General features: G+C 41.9%; 2 protein-coding genes across 2 annotated transcripts in view; both read right to left on the bottom strand.

The window, feature by feature from the left end:
- Positions 1–7,549: 7,549 nt before the first annotated feature.
- LOC311105043 (HLA class II histocompatibility antigen gamma chain-like) lies at positions 7,550–14,905 on the bottom strand. The gene is made up of 9 exons (XM_084147026.1): positions 14,647–14,905; positions 13,594–13,763; positions 11,090–11,178; positions 9,695–9,757; positions 9,480–9,563; positions 8,482–8,563; positions 8,024–8,224; positions 7,799–7,855; positions 7,550–7,639 (listed from the first exon to the last, which is right to left on the bottom strand). The coding sequence occupies exons 1-9, from the start codon at positions 14,739–14,741 to the stop codon at positions 7,632–7,634; spliced, it is 849 nt and encodes a 282-aa protein (XP_084003152.1). The 5' UTR covers positions 14,742–14,905; the 3' UTR covers positions 7,550–7,631.
- A 1,826-nt stretch (positions 14,906–16,731) lies between these two features.
- Positions 16,732–19,850, bottom strand: part of LOC311104562 (bifunctional heparan sulfate N-deacetylase/N-sulfotransferase 1-like) — a 20,521-nt gene continuing 17,402 nt past the window's right edge. The window contains exon 10 of the mRNA XM_084146437.1: positions 16,732–19,844. Within this exon, the coding sequence (XP_084002563.1) occupies positions 19,731–19,844 (114 nt within the window). The 3' untranslated portion in view covers positions 16,732–19,730. The remainder of the gene's footprint in view (positions 19,845–19,850) is intronic.

The following is a 19,850-nucleotide window of genomic DNA, read 5'->3' as shown; positions in this document are numbered from 1 at the left end:
ATTTCTATTACAGCATATTGGATGACTGTCATTCATATTCCATTCAACAGCGATAGGTTTAGACTACTACATGATATTCCAATTTTCCCTATACCCATCACGAGGTTGCTACAACCTAGCCTATGAATGAAAGTTTACAACGTAGGTGCACACAGGTCGAGAGAAAAATTTGAGGTGACAGACCGTGACACATTCAATACCGCCTTGCACACTGTTGCCTGCATGTAGCTGATCTAGGGTGTAATCATTAGTCCAACAGTTGCAAATGAGAGTTTCTATTGGACAAATTCAGGTATGTTAACCCCATTTCATTCCGTTTGCTTTGTTTAAGAAACATTTTTCAACAGAATCAGCGGAATGAATACACCCCTGTTCACACTTAAACACAGTTCACTTTCATAGCAGCCATGTTGTATTCCTTTTCGCATATATTTGCTCTCCTCTCACCTTTTCCCTTCACTTGTGGACTTCAATGCACAACACATCAGCTGTATGTGACCAGGCAAAAAAGAAAATCCAAACCATATCATAACCTCTACACACAGCCTACATCGTTGTCACCATAATAGCTAAAGTAACGTCATAGTCAACATAGCTAATAGAACTAAGAATTAGTAAACCCGCTACAATCATGCAGTAACAGTTAGTAAGCAGTTTAGCACTTACACTGGCGGGCCCCGGTGGCAATAAATTAGTAAAACCAAAAGCTTAGAGTTCCAGTGTTGTGTTGGATAGTCATAGCCAGCTAGCTAACATAGCATTCCTCTGTTTTAGCCGGGTGTTTGAGTAGGCTAAACTAGCTAGCTGCATTTGCTAGCTAAGTAAGTGAAAGGACGAAATATAGAGCTCTCTGTCATGTCCTATAGTAACAGTATTGGGACACAGTGGGATTATGACCAGTCAGATTAGACCTCTGCCCTAGCTATCTCTCTATCTATTTTTTTTTATTTTACCCCCTTTTATGTGAATTCCAATTGGTAGTTACGATCTTGTCTCATCGCTGTAACTCCCCAACGGGCTCGGGAGAGGCGAAGGTCTCGTCATGCGTCCTCTGAAACATGACCCGCCAAGCCTCACTGCTTCTTAACACACTGCTCGCTTAACCCAGAAGCCAGCCGCACCAATGTGTCGGAGGAAACGCAGTTCAACTGACGACCGAAGTCAGCTTGCAGGCTCCCGGCCCGCCACAAGGAGTCGCTAGAGCGCAATGAGTCAAGGAAATACCCCTGGCCAAACCATCCGCTAACCCGGATGACGCTGGGCCAGTGGTGCGCAGCCCTATGGGAATCCCGGTCACAGCCAGCTGTGACACAGCCTGGGATCGAACCAGAGGCTGTAGTGATGCCTTAGACCGCTGCGCTTATCTGTGCTTATGGAAACGTCTACCTCTTCCAGTTTCACGCATTGCTTTCACGTGTCTAAAACGTATTTTCTGATTGGCCTTTTTTTGTTCATTCCTTTACTGGATTGGTTGACAACCATAACAACAGAATGCCATGTTTACTGCAAGACTATGACAAATCGAGTGCTTTAACGAGACCCTAAGATAAAAAAAAAATGTGCCCTGGTTTAAGGCAGAATATAGAAGAAAATACATATTCTAGGCAATGTGACCGATGCAGTTGAAGCTATCTTAGATCGATTTTGACAGTTCTTCGGGGCAACAGAGGTAAGATTTCAACAAGGAGGCTTCTCATTGGATAATTCGCAGAGTCTGCAGTCAGTATAGGGACACACAAATAATCAGAGAATGTCATGGGAGGGAGAATAATTAGAAAGTTGTAGCCGCTGCAGTGTTGCCAACTTAGCGACTTTGAACTATATTTAGCGAGTTTTCAGACCCCTCTAGCGACACATTTTCAAAAAAGCGACTAGCAACAAATCTAGCGACTTTTTCTGGTGTTATTGGAGACTTTTGGAGACATGAAAGCACGTATCGTTCTTACTCTTCTCAACGAGCAGCGAGTGCTTTGTTAGCCCCGTCCCAAAGCACTCACAGGCGGCCCAGTCCTCGCGCAGCAGTCCCTCCCAGCTGCAGTCAAAGCAGGAGATGTTCACCCCTCCGCATCCAGACTGCAAATGAATCGCGCATGCGGGAAGCCGCCGCTGGCCGATCCCGCCCTAGCTTACATTAAGGGTGGGATGTAAATGTAGGGTGTTTTTTACTCACTTTTTGTCTCTCCCACAACGTTATTTCTCTCCTACAGCGTCCATCACAATTACATGGCCAATTATACAAATTAGGTGATGACGTCATTTAGCGACTTCTAGCGACTTTTAGGACAGCCAATAGCTACTTTCTTTACTGAGGAGTTGGCAACACTGAGCCGCTGTCGCAGTGTTGTTATTATTTCAGTACTTTATTTGCAACATTTGGGAGTTTTGTTTGTATTTAACTCTACTTTACTGTCGTTTCCCGAGAAAGTCCATAGTCACATTTTTCCCCAAGTGCACTGCAGTGGCGGTCGGTGCCATTCACCCAGTTCAATGTAATATCGATAGGTTTAGGCTACTACATGATACTCAAATCTTCCCTATACCCATCATGAGGTTGCTCCAACCTAGCCTATCAATGAAAGTTTACAACATAAGTGCACACAGGTCGAGAGAATTGAGGTGACAGACAGTGCCACATTCAATACCATCTTGCGCACACTTGCCTTCAACTAGCTAATCTAGGGTGTAATTCACAGGAGGCTGGTGGCACCTTAATTGGGGAGGACAGGCTCACAGTAATGGCTGGAACGGAATTAAATGCAATGGTATTGAACACATCATACCATTCCATTCACTACATTCCAGCCATTGTTATGAGCTGACCTGCCCTCAGCAGCCTCCTGTGGTGTAATCATTAGTCCAAGAGTTGCAAACGAGAGTTTCTACTGGACAAATTAAGGTATGTTTATACCCGTTTAGTTCCGTTTGCTTCCGTTTAATACAAGTTTTTCAACAGAATCAGCGGAATGCAGACACCCTGATCACACGTAAACACACTGTTCACTTTCATAGCAGCCATGTTGTATTCATTCTCGCATTTACGCGCTGTCCTCATCTTTTCCCTTCGCTTGTGGACTTGCACATCACATCAGCTGTATGTGACCAGGTGAAAAACCTTTCCAAGCCAAACAATATCATAACTGATACACACAGTCTACATCGTTGTAACCATATTAAAGTAACGTCATAGTCAACATAGCTAATCGAACTAACGCATTAGTAAACCCGCTACAATTATGCAGTAATGTTACAGTGTACAGTCAGTAAGCAGTTTAGAAGTTACACCGGCAGGCCCCGGTGGCAATAAATGAGTAAAACCAAAAGCTTACCATAACTTGGAAGAGTTCCAGTTTTGTGTTGGATAGTCATAGCCAGCTAGCTAACATAGCATCCCTCTGATTGAGCCGGTGTTTGAGTAGGCTAAACTAGCTAGCTGCATTTGCTAGCTAAGTAAGGGAAAGTGAAAAAGAATGACACAATATATCTCTCTCTCTTGCGTCTCCTTCATGTTTGAAGAAATGTGTTCAACTATTGTCTTTCTCTCTCTTTGAGTCAACTACTCACCACATTTTATGCACTGCGGTGCTAGCTAGCTGTGGCTTATGCTTTCAGTACTAGATTCATTATCTGATCCTTTGATTGGGTGGACAACATGTCAGTTCATGCTGCAAGAGCTCTGATAGGTTGGAGGACGTCCTCTGGAAGTTGTCATAATTACTGTGTAAGTCTACGGAAGGGGGTGAGAACCATGAGCCTCAAAGGTTTTGTTTTGTCAATGTACCCAGAGGAGGACGGAAGCTAGCTGTCCTCCGGCTACACCATCGTGAAACCCTACAGAGTGCTGTTGATGCTACTGTAGCCTTTCATTGCAAAACAGTGTGCTTTAATCAATTATTTGGTGACTTGAATATATTTAGTTTAGTTTTATCTAAAAAGGATCACTTTTCTAATGTTTCACTATTTTTATTTTTATGAAATTCACTGAGGAGGATGGTCCTCCTCTTCCTCCTCTGAGGAGCCTCCACTGCCTGAGACAGTTTCTGACAGTTTGTGCAAAAATTGTTAGGTTGTGCAAACCCACAGTTTCATCAGCTGTCCGGGTGGCTGGTCTCAGACGATCCCGCAGGTTAAGAAGCCGGATGTGGAGGACCTGGGGCTGTCATGGTTACACGTGGTCTGCGGTTGTGAGGCCGGTTGGACATACTGCCAAATTCTCTAAAACTAGAGGCGGCTTATGGTAGAAAAATTAACATTAACTTCTCTGGCAACAGCTCTGGTGGACATTCCTGCAGTCAGCATGCCAATTTCACACTCCCTCAAAACTTGAGACATCTGTGGCATTGCGCATTGTGGCATACACGTTTTAGAGTGGCCTTTTATTGTCCCCAGCACAAGCTGCACCTGTGTAATGATCATGCTGTTTAATCAGCTTCTTGATATGCCACACTTGTCAGGTGGGTGGATTATCTTGGCAACAGAGAAATGCTCACTAACAAGGATGTAAACAAATTTGTGCACAAAAGCTTTTTGTGCATATGAACAATTTCTGGGATCTTTTATTTCAGCTGATGAAACATGGTACCACCACTTTACATGTTGCGTTTATATTTTGTTCAGTATAGTAGTCATGTTTTTTGAAAATGAAATAAAGAAATATCTAATTTCACACCCCTGAGTCAATACATGTTAGAATCACCTTTGGCAGCGATTACAGCTGTGAGTCTTTCTGGGTAAGTGTCTAAGAGCTTTGCACACCTGGAATGTGCAATATTTGCACATTTTTCTTTTAAAAATTCTTCAAGATCTGTCAAATTGGTTGTTGATCATTGCTGGACAGCCATATTCAAGTCTTGCAATAGATTTTTACGTCGATTTAAGTCAAAACTATAACTTGGCCACTCAGGAACATTCAATGTTGTCTTGGTAAGCAACTCTACTGTATATTTGGCCTTGTGTTTTAGGTTATTGTCCTGCTGAAAGGTGAATTTGTCTCCCAGTGTCTGTTGGAAAGCAGACTGAACCAAGTTTTCCTCTATGATTTTCCTGTGCTTAGCTCTATTCCATTTCTTTCTATCCTAAATAAATCCCTAGTCCTTGCCGATGACAAGCATACCCATAACATGATTCAGCCACCACCATGCTTGAACATATGAAGAGTGGTACTCAGTGATGTGTTGTGTTGGATTTGCCCCAAACATAACACTTTGGATTCAGGACGTAAAGTTAGTTTTACTTTAGTGCTTATTGCAAACAGGATGCATGTTTTGGAATATTTTTTATTCTGTACAGGTTTCCTTCTTTTCACTCTGTCATTTAGGTTAATATTGTGGAGTAACTACAATGTTGTTGATCCATCCTCAGTTTTCTCCCATCACAGCTATTAAACTCACCCTCATCTTTTAAAGTCACCCTGAGCGTTTTCCTTCCTCTACAGTAACTGAGTTAGGAAGGACGCCTGTATCTTTGTAGTGACTGGGTGTATTGATACACCATCCAAAGTGTAATTAATAACTTCACCATGCTCAAAGGGATATTCAATATCTGCTTTTTTATTTTTTACCCATCTACCAATAGGTGCCCTTCTTTGTGAGGCTTTGGAAAACCTTGCTGGTCTTTGTGGTTGAATCTGTGTTTGAAATTCACTGCTCGTCTGAGGGACCTTACAGATAATTAATTGTATGTGTGTGGTACAGAGATGAGGTAGTCATACAAAAATCATGTTAAACACTATTATCGCACACAGAGTGAGTCCATGCAACTTATCAAGCACGTTTTTTACTCCTGAACTTATTTAGGCTTGCCATAACAAAGGGGCTGAATACTTATTGACAAGACATTTCAGCTTTTAATTTTTATTAATGAGTAAAAATGTCTAAAAACATAATTCCACTTTGACATTATGGGGTATTGTGTGTAGGCCAGTGTCAAAAAATCTCAATTTAATCCATTTTAAATGCAGGCTGTAACACAACCACATTTGGAAAAAGTCACAGGGTGTGAATACTTTCGGAAGACACCGTATGTTATACAAGTGTCATCCAGGTGAGTAAGTCACCTTTGCGGAGCTGTCTGTTGTCTGCCTGTAGCTGTTGGTTTTGAGAGTACAGGCAGACTGCATCCTGTATGGCCTCCAGCATTAGAGTTCGGTACCTGCCCTCTGACACCCTCCTCTGCTCCTCACTCACCTACCGGAACACTCTGAAGACCTGATAAGGGGACGATGGTGGAGAGACAGATTAACATGGTGGTGAAAGGTATGACACTGGAAAACGCTGGTAAGATATGCAGGGTTGGTTCAAAGAACGACGACCCTGTACGCAGCAACAAATGGAAATGGCCATGGAAACCTATTATTTCATGAAGCTCCAGACGAACAGTTATTGTGCTGATGTTGCTTCCAGAGGCAGTTTGGAACTTTGTAGTGAGTTTTGCAACCGAGGACAATTTTTATGCGCTTCAGCACTCCCTTTCTGAGCTTGTGTGGCCTACCACTTCGCAGCTGAGACGTTGTTACTCATAGACGTTTCCACTTCACAATAATAGCACTTACAGTTGACCGGAGTAGCTCTAGCAGGGCAGACATTTGATGAATTGACTTGTTGGAAAGGTGGCATCCTATGAAGGTGCCATGTTGAAAGTCACTGATCTCTTCAGTAAGGCCATTCTACTGCCAGTGTTTGTCTATGGAGATTGCATGGCAGTGTGCTCAATTTTATATACCTGTCAGCAACAGGTGTGGCTGAAATAGCCAAATCCACTAATTTGAAAGGGTGCCCACATACTTTTGTATATAGTGTACCTTTCTAGCTAATAGATTATGTTAGTTTACACTTCATCTTCCAATGAACTGTGGGTAGGTCAAAATAATGAATAGTCTATTCATTTTAAAATGTTGATTAGTTCTACTTGCCATTATCATTGGCAATGATAAATGACAAAGAGTGGTTATGGTTATTTACACTTTTTGTTATTTTTTGGCGGATAGATTCTATGTATACTGAGTCATGAAACCGTGTTTAGGTAGGAAACAGCATACTTTATTCATCCTGTCTGGTTCACATCTCTTGGTAGAATCACTTCCCCATATCTACATTCCTAATAGTCAAAGCATGCTTTAAAGACATGGACAAATAGACGTTAATCTAAGTTATATTATCTACACAGTACGCTTATCAACAAAGCCCTATGGCAATCTATGGGGAGAGGCAGATCAAGGAACCGGGAGGGATATGATTGGAGGACCAAGGTAAGGGACTAGGGGTCAAAGTTGACAGGAGTAGGGTCAGAGGTTTGGGGACGAGAAAATCTGGATGTTGTGTGCAAAATGTCACTCACGCATCATATGTATATCTCTAGTAATGCTTAACATAGCTGAGCTGAGTTCATAAGCAAACATTTTAATAGTTTAAGCCTTATATGCTGTCCAAAGACAACCATCCATAAATCAAAAGAGAACATTGATTGGTTTGCATTCCAGGTAACTTAGCTATATGATGAGAAAGGAACAGTGAGATAGACAGAAGGAAACTTTTTTTTGGGGGGGGGGGGGGGGGGGGGGGGGGGGGTCTGACAGTGAGATGAGGAGAGGACACTTGGTGAAGAAGTCCATCGGGTGCTGTGGTTGAGCTGTGGTTTTACTCATCTGCAAAATACAGAGAAAAGAGTCCACCATAAGTGCCAAACTATCATGCAATGTTTTCAGATGAACAGTCTAAAGACACAGTAGACAGACGTGATCCAAAGCGTTCTCTATATATTGTATTTCTGTCTGTCTGTTATTGAGTTTCTGTCTAACACTCACCATTGTACTCCTTCAGCTGCATCATCCTGGGGTAAGCTGCCATCCTCTGATGGGGGACTGTGGGAAACAAACAATAACATGAGACAGTCCCATCACCACCACTATGTACCTACCAGATATACCCTTCTCCTATAGCATGTGTATTGTGTAATAATGACCCAATGAGCATTATTACAGACTGCCCGGGGTCATTAATGCAGTGTGCGCTGTCTGCCTAGTTCCTACCTCCGTCACAGATGGCTCTGCCACGCACGCTGGTGCCCTCGATGAGTTTGCCGTTCTTGTCCACACACCAGCAGAAGCCGGTGGCGTGCCAGCACTGCATGGGCAGGTAGTTGCCCTGCTCGTCACACTGAGGCAGGTAGGTGCCAACCTTATGGGGGTGGGCAGACATCTCCAGGTTACACTTGGTCTGCAGGCCAGAGGCTGAGGAACGGAGAGAGGAGAGGGAAAGAAGAGGGGAGAGGGAAAGAAGAGATAAGAGAGGAAAAGAAGAGAGAAGAGAAGAGAGGGAAAGAAGAGAGAAGAGCAATGGTAAGTTGATATTAAATACTTGGTTCAGGGGGTGGAGGAAATAATAGAGGGAGAGACAAGAGACATTAAGTTATGTGGTGGGGGGTGAGGGTGAGGAGGTGGTGGTGATGGTGGTGAGGAAGAGGTGGTGGGAGGGGGGGTAAGCTCACCTGGCTGAGGTGTGGGGGAAGCAGGGGGCTTCTCCTGTGCCATCTGGAAGAGCAGCCAATAGCGCGCCCAGGTCTCAAAGCCCTGAGGAACACAGTCAGGGTTTAGGGTAAGATAGGGCTGGGCGATATTGACAGAATATCATATCACAATACTTTTCAAATTTTTGACGGTATTTACTACATGTTTTCTTACTTCATGTTGCTATCTAGCTAACCAACATATTCATGCTTCGCCTATTCCTCTCTGATAAGATACCGCTGCACAAAAATGCTTATCTAGGTCTACACCAGCACTGGTACCAGACAGTATTAGCTAACTAGCTCCGTTTGCTCTGACATTTAGTACATTTAGCAAGCTAGCTAGCCAGCTAACAAGCGATTTGCGGCTAATACAAATGATTTTTGCAACACCTTGCTAAGAAAATAAACTAGCAGACAGTAGTTTTCAGACAGCAAGATACACAAACTAAGTGTAATTATAGAGCGTTTGTGGAAAGCAGCATGTCACCAACACTGTTGCATCCATCTGACCATGCGGAGTGAACAGCAAGAAAGTGCTCATGACTCTGTGGTCGAGCAACTGCTCTCTCCTTGAGTGACAGGAGGCAGGGCTTGGTGTGGTTAGCAGGAGGAGAGGCAGAGAGATGACTCAAGTAGCAAACGGAGTAAACTATAAGAACGGACATTATATGCAACGGAGTATCACATCTAACAAACCAAACATTGAAATACTGTTATAGAAGGTAAAGTAAAAACTAAAACCATTCCTTGCATCAATACCGGTATAGAGTAAAGCACGGTATACCACCCAGCCCTAGGGTAAGATACTGTAAGGTAATGTGGATCATATAATGTTTATCCATGGATATTCGTGTCTTAGGGTGTATTATCAGGGTCCCTATATAGTGCACTACTTCTGACCAGAGCCTTATGACCCTGGTCAAAAGTAGTGCACTAAAGAGAAATAGGGTGCCATTTGAGATGCAGTTAAGTCTTACCTTCCACTCAGTTTCCTCCATCTGGTCCTTCAGGCTCTGCAGGTTGGCCAGGAACGTCTCGTTGAACTGGGGCAGCTGGGGGTTCTGATCAAAAACACACAATCACATGATCAATCAATCAATCAATGGCTGATATTTAAACTGTCTCTGTCTTTGTAGAGGTGACTTCAATGCAAAGGGTGGATTCATTGATTAATATGTATTTATTAATTTACCTGCAGCAGATCCTTCACCTGCTCCTCCAGGCTCACAATTGCAGTGGCAGTGTCCTCCAGTTTCTGTTGGGAGAGCAGACAGACAGACAGACAATAAATACTTAATACTCATTTTTGTATTTCAAAGGAGCAGGAAGAGGGAGCTTAGTCCTAGGGGATAGATCTACAATGCAATTTCACTGGAGTTAAACAAGTTGACATTTACAAGTGAGCTAGTTGCTGCCATCTAGTCGCTGTTTTCCCTCAGTTCAAAAAAGCCTCTAAGACAGCCTTTCTTAAAGTATGGCTCGGACCTGTTAATGGTGGGTCGTGACGTGTCAGAGTAAGTGTATAGTTATTTAATTAATTACTGGAATTGATCTGTTCAGTGCGCTCTCTGCTTAGCAGCGGTGTCTGCTTAGTGTGGCAGCTGCGCAAGTGGGAGGGAGATGTGCGTGTGCTTCGCGGTTTACCATATCTCCACGACCCACACGCTGCAGCGTGGTCGTTCAGCAGCAGATTATGCGCTGTCAGTCACAGACTTGTCATTCCCACTCACCATCACTCACCGCTGTCATCAAATGGACTCAAGCTAGCCACAAGTTCTGACTGAGCTCAATCGTCAAGAAACCCAGATACAGCGATGAGTTTCTCTCTCTTGGTTTCATACATCCTTTAAGAAATAACCAGGAGCGCCCACAATGTGTTTTGTGCAGGGAAGTGCTTAGTAATGAGTCTCTCAAAACAAACAAATTAAAAGGACACGTCCTGACCAAAACATCCACAGCATGACAGTAAACCCAGGGAGTTCTTTCAGAACAGGGCAGAATGCTTCAGGAAACAGTGCTTCAACAGTGTAAAAGTTAAGTCAGCTAGCAGGGCATTGTTGTCATTTTCTAACAGGTGATGATAAGCAGAAATAAGGGAGTACTATCTCTCACATGCAAGTTTCTCTTTTAAACAATCCCCTTGTACACAGATACAGTTTGGCACCACATACAAGTGCTGAGCATGTCCTCAGGGTTGCACTGTCAAAAACTGAGCCCAGAATAGACCTGCTTGTTGAAAACTTCAACCAGCCACACACCTCTGTTATACATCTGTGTGATGTGATCAATCAGTTTCTTCCAGTTCAGAATGAAAATGATTTATTGTATTTTAACAGCAACAGTTCCAACCTAGACAGATATGTAACAGTGTTTTTAATGGGGAAATATTAATATTAATTGCTATTTATATGGGTATTTCATTTAATTGCATTTGTTTTGGGCATAAGAGCAATGAAATGTACCGATATTTACATATAGTTGCATGTTTTCATAAGGTTGGGTCCCAGGGAAACAGAATTTCTCATTTGGGTCCCAGGCTGAAAAAGTTCAATAACTCCTGCTCTAACAAGGGAAAGAGGAGTCATACCGTCATGGGAGTCTTGGTGTCCTCATCAGTGAAGTCGATCATCCGTGGCATGTTGAACATGGGCATCTGCATCTTGACAGGGGCCACAGCTGGAGCAAGGAGGGAAAGATGGAGACAGGTCAGTGTGAATAAAAGATAAAACACTTCAAATTGGGATTGAGGCTAGCCCCTCACAAACTTATAGAATAATCAGGGTTGGGGAGTAATGGATTACAAAAAAACTGTAACTGTAATCATTACATTACCAGCTAAAATATTGTAATCAGATTGCAGATACTTTTGAAAAAGTAGATGATAACATTTAGCATTACTTTTAAATTCAGAAAGGATGTTTGAGGAAAATTATTTTACACCTTTCTGTTTTCTCAATGACATTCAAATCAGCATTGAAAAAAGGCGCAAGAGAGTCTAACCACAAATCAGAGACCACTATGATGACACACCAAATGCGTTTGATGGATTGCGGGAAAAGAGCAGGAATAGGCTTTTGTAGGGTACAGCGCAAGCTATGTATTCTAATGGTGCGACTGCTGTCGGCATCCAAAGATTATCCAACTTGAATACATGCTTGGAGGTAAGGATGACAACAGTGGTGTAGCCTACGAGCAATACTGATATCACTTATTATTGATATCTAGGCTACATAGCACATTGATGTGAATTACACTGCTGCTCTCTCATTTATTTGCGCCTGGGGACTGTGGTTGTTGTGGTTGGCTGTTCACTAATATACTGTATATTGTGTTTAAGCTGCCTATCAATCATTGTTTTTGTGACCAGGGGTGTATTCATTACAGAAACCGTTTACCGTTTAAGAACCAAACGGAAGCAAACAGAGCAAACAAGAGTTTCTATTGGAGAAATTCAGGTAGGTCCCTCCACATTTCGTTTGCTTCCGTTTAAGAAAAGTTTTGCAACAGAATCGGCGTAATGAATACGCCCCCAGTGGACAGCCAGTGAAAAATGTGCTCTTAACAACAGCTGCATAGTGCGGATCCCAGCCTATGGAATAAAAGTTTGAGTTCCTCCCTTCTAAACTCCCCCGTGGTATTGTGCTCCATACTGTCAACAACTAGTTGAATTTAAGAAGACCAGGAGAGGGGCTTTTATTTTCTTCATGGAAAATTACCATCTAGTTTTTCACACGCAAACAGCACTTTTCTATAATGCTCAAAGCATGCCATTCTGAGAGCAGCATTTCTTTTTCAATTCGAAGCAATGAGCCCAAACAGTCCTCCATGACAAAAAAAATGAAAGAAAAAAGATTAGGCTAATTAGTCCTTTGTTTTTTGGGGTTATGCTCAGGTAAAACTATTTGGCTAATCTATATTTCCAAGTCCTATTCTTGAAGATCAAGGGGTATTAAATAATTGGAATGACTGTAAATCTGACAGACTTTGGGTTTTAATGTAAAGATATGACCTAATCATATTATTATCTGTAGTAGAAAGCAATGAGTTAGAAGATGCCTACATAACTAACCAATAAAGTAAAATGGAACATCCATTTATGGCCAGCTATGTAAACACTAACATTGATTTCTCCTGCAATTTATGTCATTCAATTGGTAATATACATGTTTTAGTCTTCTTCTAATGCCTATTAAGCAGGTTGACGTTTATTGGGACGAGTCTTGTCCTTAAGGTAGAATGGGCCAGCTGCAAAGTCAAAATTGGCTATATTGTAAAAATATATGAAAACAAAAAATTGCTTTTTGGTCTTCATTTAAGGTTATGGTTAGGCATTAGGGTTAGCAGTGTCGTTAAGTTTAGGTTACAAATCAGATTTTAAGACTGGCTGTGCCAACTACTAACACGCCTCTTAAGGGGAAAGTAATCTAAAAGTAACAAAGTAATCAGATTACAGAGTTTGGGTAATCAAAAAGTGACGTTACAGATTACAATTTTGGACAGGTAACTAACGGATTACATTTAGAAAGTAACTTACCCAACCCGTAGAATAATAATATATGCCTTTTACAGACGACTTCCAGTCATGTGTGTATACCATTTTAATTTTTTTATGTATGGGTGGTCCTTCTGTGGAATAAAACCACTATTTTCTATCCAGTCCCCCCCCCAGTCTCTCTTCCTAAATAAATTGATCTCACTTCCCTCTCCTTTGGCCACCAACTCTACATTTTACATTTTTACATTTTAGTCATTTAGCAGACGCTCTTATCCAGAGCGACTTACAGTTAGTGAGTGCATACATTTTTATTTGTTATACTGGAATCGAACCCACAACCCTGGCGTTGCAAATGCCATGCTCTACCAACTGAGCTACATCCCTGCCGGCCATTCCCTCCCCTACCCTGGACGACACTGGGCCAATTGTGCGCCGCCCCATGGGCCTCCCGGTCGCGGCCGGCTACGACAGAGCCTGGATTCGAACCAGGATCTCTAGTGGCACAGCTAGCACTGCGATGCAGTGCCTTAGACCACTGCGCCACATCAACAACCCTCCTTCCCCATTCCCTCTCCTTCCCCCATCCCCTCCCCTACCTGGTGGTCTGTTTCTCAGCTGCTTGCGCATGTTGTCGTTGCTCTTCTGCATGTCGTGGATCTGGCCCCTCTGGTTGAAGACCAGGTAGGCAGTGAGGGCCTGGCCGGCTAGGAGAAGACACGCCAGTACCGTGAACCCTGCTACCTTAAATGCACGGCTGTTAGAGGCCCTACAGATGAGAGGGAGAGCGAGCGAGATGGGTAGATGAAGGGAGTGAGATTAGGAGAGACAGAAAGTAAAAAGAGACAGAGGGAGAAATATAAGGAGAGAAACGGATTGAAATGATATCTTGATTTATGGAGACCTAACATTGTTTCCTTTTTTAAAAGATTATGGGGATCATAAATGCATTTCTGACATTTATGTGGTTGCCCTTGTGTGATCCCTGTACCTCCAAAAACTAATCAGAGCCCTGGTGCAGAGACAAAAGCTGATCCTAAACCAGTCAGAACGAAAATATTCAACACTGTTTTCTGTTCCTCATTCCTGAGCCAATGATAAATACAGGTTTGGGAGAAATCACTAGTTGCTAGGCAGAGGCTTCCTCTGAGTGTAAAGGAATGAGCGAAAGCATAGGGAAAGTTGTCAGCATCAGCAGATAACTCATACCATTGAGAATACTCCCAATATAATTTGTGCATACTTTCAATAATGATGTGAATTCAGAATGGCACACCAGTTGTAACCTTGAACAAATAAATTATATAAAATATTGCACTTGTTTATGGATTTTCCTAATATTTGTTTTACATCATTTTTGATACATGATTATCATTACATTTTACATTTTTGTCATTTAGCAGACGCTCTTATCCAGAGCGACTTACAGTTAGTGAGTGCATACATTTTCATACTGGCCCCCCGTGGGAAACGAACCCACAACCCTGGCGTTGCAAGCGCCATGCTCTACCAACTGATAATTTGAGTTTACACATACTTGAACCTTAATTTGGGGAATGAAGAAACAGACTATAGACAATAGGCAGCTGTACCGAAGTAACTGCAAAATCTATAAAATATGTGTTTAGTAAAAATACTGCTATAAATGTCACCTTGTGGAGGTTGTTATTGGGAGGATAACGTCCTGGCTCCCCGCGCGCTCCAGGAGCGCATCATCATCGTGTTTCGGCTGCTGTTGCTCCTCCATTCTTTCCACGTCTATGTTCTCTCAAATTCTGTGATCAAAACTAGATTCGGTCCGACAGACAGAACGATTTAACAGTACAGTAAAAAAGGATGATGTCTATTCGGAGAAAGCGTCTGTCTGAGATGAAAGGTTGTAAAGTCAGGATTGGAAAGCCCCGAGTCTATAAAGTGATGGGCAGGTTCAACTAGATTATTGAGTTTGAACTAAACTGTCATTGGTCAACCTGCCCTGCATCACTTGTTGATAGAGGCAGACAAATATGAAGCTATGAAAAAAGTTCAATAGTAGTTAGAAAGTAAATAGAAAATCCCCCCATTTGATTGCTTTTAAGGAAATGCATTAATTATTAATATCTTAATTAATTCAGAAATTGAGTCCTAAGGTTAAACAATAATCCAGTTGTTATCTAGCACTGTACCTACACTGGTCCAGTAACCATATTGCATTAATTTGATAAAATAATAGATATAATACTTATAGACAGAGGTGCAATATTTTGCTTCTCTTGCGGTAATAAAATATACATAGAAAAAATATATAAAAAGTCTGGCTTTTGTCCTTTATTCTATTTGAAATAGTGCGAATAGAATGCAGATTATTTTGAAGCTGCAGTATGGTATTAAGAAAAGTTGGTGGACATTTATGATTTTACAGTTGATAATGATGCAAGATGTTTGAAACCTTTCTCCCTAGAGACAACAATGCCAAAGTTCTAAAGTTATATCCTCATTGGATGCCTTGAAGGCTTTCATTTAAGTCTGTAAACCAATCAGTCATTCCATAGAACTGTGGATCAGAATTCCCCTTATTCTACAGTGAATGTTGGGGATTTTCCTATGAGGTAGTGGTGATGAGAAAAATGCAGAAAGACAAAACCCACAGAAGATGCAGTCAAAATGATTCAGATCATGGCATAAGGTCAGAAAATAATAAATACAGTACACATTTACTCTCATAGACTGTTTGAACCCAGTTTGGACTCTTATGGACAGTTTGGACCCTGGAGGTTGATGTTTGTACAAGAGGTCTCCTCGGGTCCACAAAGTTGGGGAACCCAGACCTGAACGGACCAGAGAACAATCAGACCCGAACCCAAATGGGTAGACTCTAGACCAGACCCGATTGGACCAGAGAACAATCAGACCCGAACCCAAATGGGCTAGACTCTAGACCAGACCCGATTGGACCAGAGAACAATCAGACCCAAACCCAAATGGGCTAGACTCTTGACCAGACCCGATTGGACCAGAGAACAATCAGACCCAAACCCAAATGGGCTAGACTCTAGACCAGACCCGATTGGACCAGAGAACAATCAGACCCGAACCCAAATGGGCTAGACTCTAGACCAGACCCGATTGGACCAGAGAACAATCAGACCCGAACCCAAATGGGCTAGACTCTAGACCAGACCCGATTGGACCAGACTGACAAAAGTATGATGTTTATCAGCAAAGTTGCTCTTCTGGTTAATGAATAGGTCTTCATATGTTGGCTAGGCCTTCTATAAGTCAATAAATTCACCTTATTAGCATACAATCAATATGCTATAGGCTATACAGAGCCGTGGTCGGGTCCGTTCGGGTCTATCAGCTGTAGTTACATAGAACCGAGACCAGATGACAATCAAACAGGATCCGACCCGAGGGAAAAGTATTCGGGTTTGGGTGGACCCTGTACTGATCTGATCTCATACCTAGCTACAAAATGAAAACATAACTCCAGTACTATACAACTGAAACCATTATACCATGTAAACATATAGTAAAACCTCTCTGTCCCGAGTGAGCTTCCTCAATGTTCATTTCCTCATCCTTGTTCCAAAATGCCCTCATGAGAGACTGTTCTCTTTGTCTTAGGTTTGAGCTGTAATCTGCTTCTCCTTTCCAAATGGTAGCTTCCTTCTCCGAAAACAACACTTGTGTATCAAACATTCAGAGACAGAGACTGGGGTCTTAGTGGGGAAAGACAAGAACATTTATGAAAAGTATAAAAATCAAGTGGTGTTTTATTTGCAAATTAAAAAGCACCAACAACATTAGTTACACTGTAAAAATTAACAATTACAAGTCTTTATCGTACAGTCCGGGGAGATTAGTACCATCATTGCTGTTATTGTGTTATTATCATGTCAATAATACTTTAAATAAAGAAATCAAGGAGCTCTGTACAACAGTTGGCAGTGTGGGGGTAGTTGAGAGAAGGATTAAGAGGGGAGGAACGTTCCTATGAACAGATAGGATGAAAGAGATCTGTTGGGACTTCAGCAGACGACACTATATTATGATCCATAGTAGTGATATTTCAATACTACCTGGATAATTCTGTCCCAACTGAATACCTCTTTCATTGCACTATGAGAGGGGGCCGGAAGAGTTTCACCTCAATCATATTCAATAATTGGTGTCTATAACATTAGATTAGAGTCAGGAAAGAAAAAAATGAACAGCATGTGCGTTGTTATTACGTCTGAACAACATTGTACAAAACTATTGCAGTAAGAGCAGCTTTTTGTTATGTATGCTTGCAGTGGTAGTACCATGTGACCAGTGTCTGAGTAACAACTACTATAACTGTAACTAGGGGCATACTGACTATGTTAGATGTGCATGTTTTAGATTCTCCCTGATGCAACTCAGAAATACTATGAACAACTGCTAAAACAAATGAAATGGAACATTCAAAAATAAGGATTTATTAAATTTTTTCCTCAAACTGCAGAAGACTGTTGGACATTAGTGCATTTAAACTTAGCTTATGTCAGACTTCACGGTCCCACTTTAAACAAAGTACAACTTCTAAAGGCTTTATAGCGCATACATAAAGGCTTCATAATTAGCGTATATCAATCTATGAATGGTGTATAAGCATACAGTGGGAACTGTTATGTCACCTTTTATACACCATTTAGAGTATGAAATATGATTATAAATGATTTGTGAATCATTTATGTAGCGCCTATGAAGCCTTTATGCATGCTATATAACGTCTTCATAAGTTGTACTTTGATTAGTGGGACCGACTTCACATACTGTAATATCTGTGTTATGACTGACCTTTCAGACAACCTGTTAAATTAGAATGACTGATCTTTCAGACAACCCGTTGAATTAAAATGACTGTGCCCTCAGACAACCTGTTGAATTAAAATGACTGTGGTTTCAGACAACCTGTTAAATTAGAATGACTGTGGGCTCAGACAACCTGTTAAATTAGAATGACTGTGGGCTCAGACAACCTGTTAAATTAGAATGACTGTGGTTTCAGACAACCTGTTAAATTAGAATGACTGTGCTTTCAGACAACCTGTTAAATTAGAATGACTGTGCTTTCAGACAACCTGTTAAATTAGAATGACTGTGGTTTCAGACAACCTGTTAAATTAGAATGACTGTGGTTTCAGACAACCTGTTAAATTAGAATGACTGTGGGCTCAGACAACCTGTTAAATTAGAATGACTGTGGGCTCAGACAACCTGTTAAATTAGAATGACTGTGGTTTCAGACAACCTGTTAAATTAGAATGACTGTGGTTTCAGACCAACTGTTAAATTAGAATGACTGCGCTTTCAGACAAACTGTTAAATTAGAATGACCGCGCTTTCAGACAAGCTGTTAAATTAGAATGACTGCGCTTTCAGACAAGCTGTTAAATTAGAATGACTGTGGTTTCAGACAACCTGTTATATTAGAACGACTGTGCCCTCAGACAAGCTGTTAAATTAGAATGACTGTGGTTTCAGACAACCTGTTAAATTAGAACGACTGTGCCCTCAGACAAGCTGTTAAATTAGAATGACTGCGCTTTCAGACAAGCTGTTAAATTAGAATGACTGTGGTTTCAGACAACCTGTTATATTAGAACGACTGTGCCCTCAGACAAGCTGTTAAATTAGAATGACTGCGCTTTCAGACAAGCTGTTAAATTAGAATGACTGTGGGCTCAGACAACCTGTTAATTAAAATGACTGTGCTTTCAGACAACCTGATAAATTAGAATGTGTGTATCTGTAAAGTCTATTTATGAGATGTACCAATACTTTGCATATTGTGCTTTCAATGTGTGCTGCCTTGTCTGTCTGCCTTGCACTTCCTGTGCTGTGCATTCGACCCCATCCGAAACAGAAACGGAGCAAAACGTGTTTCTGATCACCTTCTACAATAACATGTCTCCAAATCACAATCTTAAAATATAAGAACCGTCAACAGGCCATGTAATGTAGTGGTGAGGATTCTGTCCTGGCACTGGTAAATGTGTTAATGTCTAGTGTCTAAAGGCCTAGTGAATAATACCACATCACACCTGTAGCCTGAGTCTATATATAACATACCACCCCCCTATGGTTTTTACACAGAAACCACAAGCATTTTCAACTAATGGCATTCATTATTTCATTGATTCAAGTACTAATTGATCTCTGCTCTAGTGTAATATCTGCCCTTTCTTCACCTCACTCAGCCTTAAATGACTGGTGCTGTGCAGGCTAGCCAAGTCTCACTCTTCCTCTTCATCCTCCTGTTCCTCCCAAGAGTAAGGTCCAAGTCCATGTGAGGAAGGCAAGGGAAAGTCAAAGGAAGAGGGGATGAGGGTTGACCACACCCTCCTCTCCATCCCATCCTATCTGTACCGGTACCTTCACACCCCTCCACCTCCGTAAGAGGTGGTGCAGTCCTGTGGGGAGTCTCTTCCTGGAATGTACCAAGTAAGGGTGGTGGTGTTTCATGGGGAGGTACAATTTAGGCAGAGAGAGGAGACTCACCGCCCACTGGTCACCATCCCTGCTCTCCCTTCCTCCCTGTCCTTTCCTCCCTGTCCTTTCCTTTCCTCTATGAAGAGCATATAGAGAAGGAGAGGCTTTCATCATAACACACCCCTTTCTGAACCCTGTCAAGGGTAAGTATTTAATCCCCTATGGATCCTCCAGGGGATTAATATCATACTCCTCCATATGGGGGGGTGGTTAAGCTGTGGTACAGTCCACTGAGCTGCTACCTGGTATGGACCAGTTCCTCTCGGAGCCAGCTGGGCAGGGGCTGGCCCATCCTGTACAGCAGCTTAGATAATGCTATGTTTTGATCCATGTAGTGCTCCCTGAGGAACAACTGGGA

This window comes from Coregonus lavaretus (genome assembly GCF_964263955.1).
Source record: "Coregonus lavaretus genome assembly, chromosome: 29".
NCBI lineage: Eukaryota > Metazoa > Chordata > Actinopteri > Salmoniformes > Salmonidae > Coregonus > Coregonus lavaretus.
Note: the sequence above shows the minus strand (reverse complement) of the source record. Positions and strands in the feature narration are given on the sequence as shown.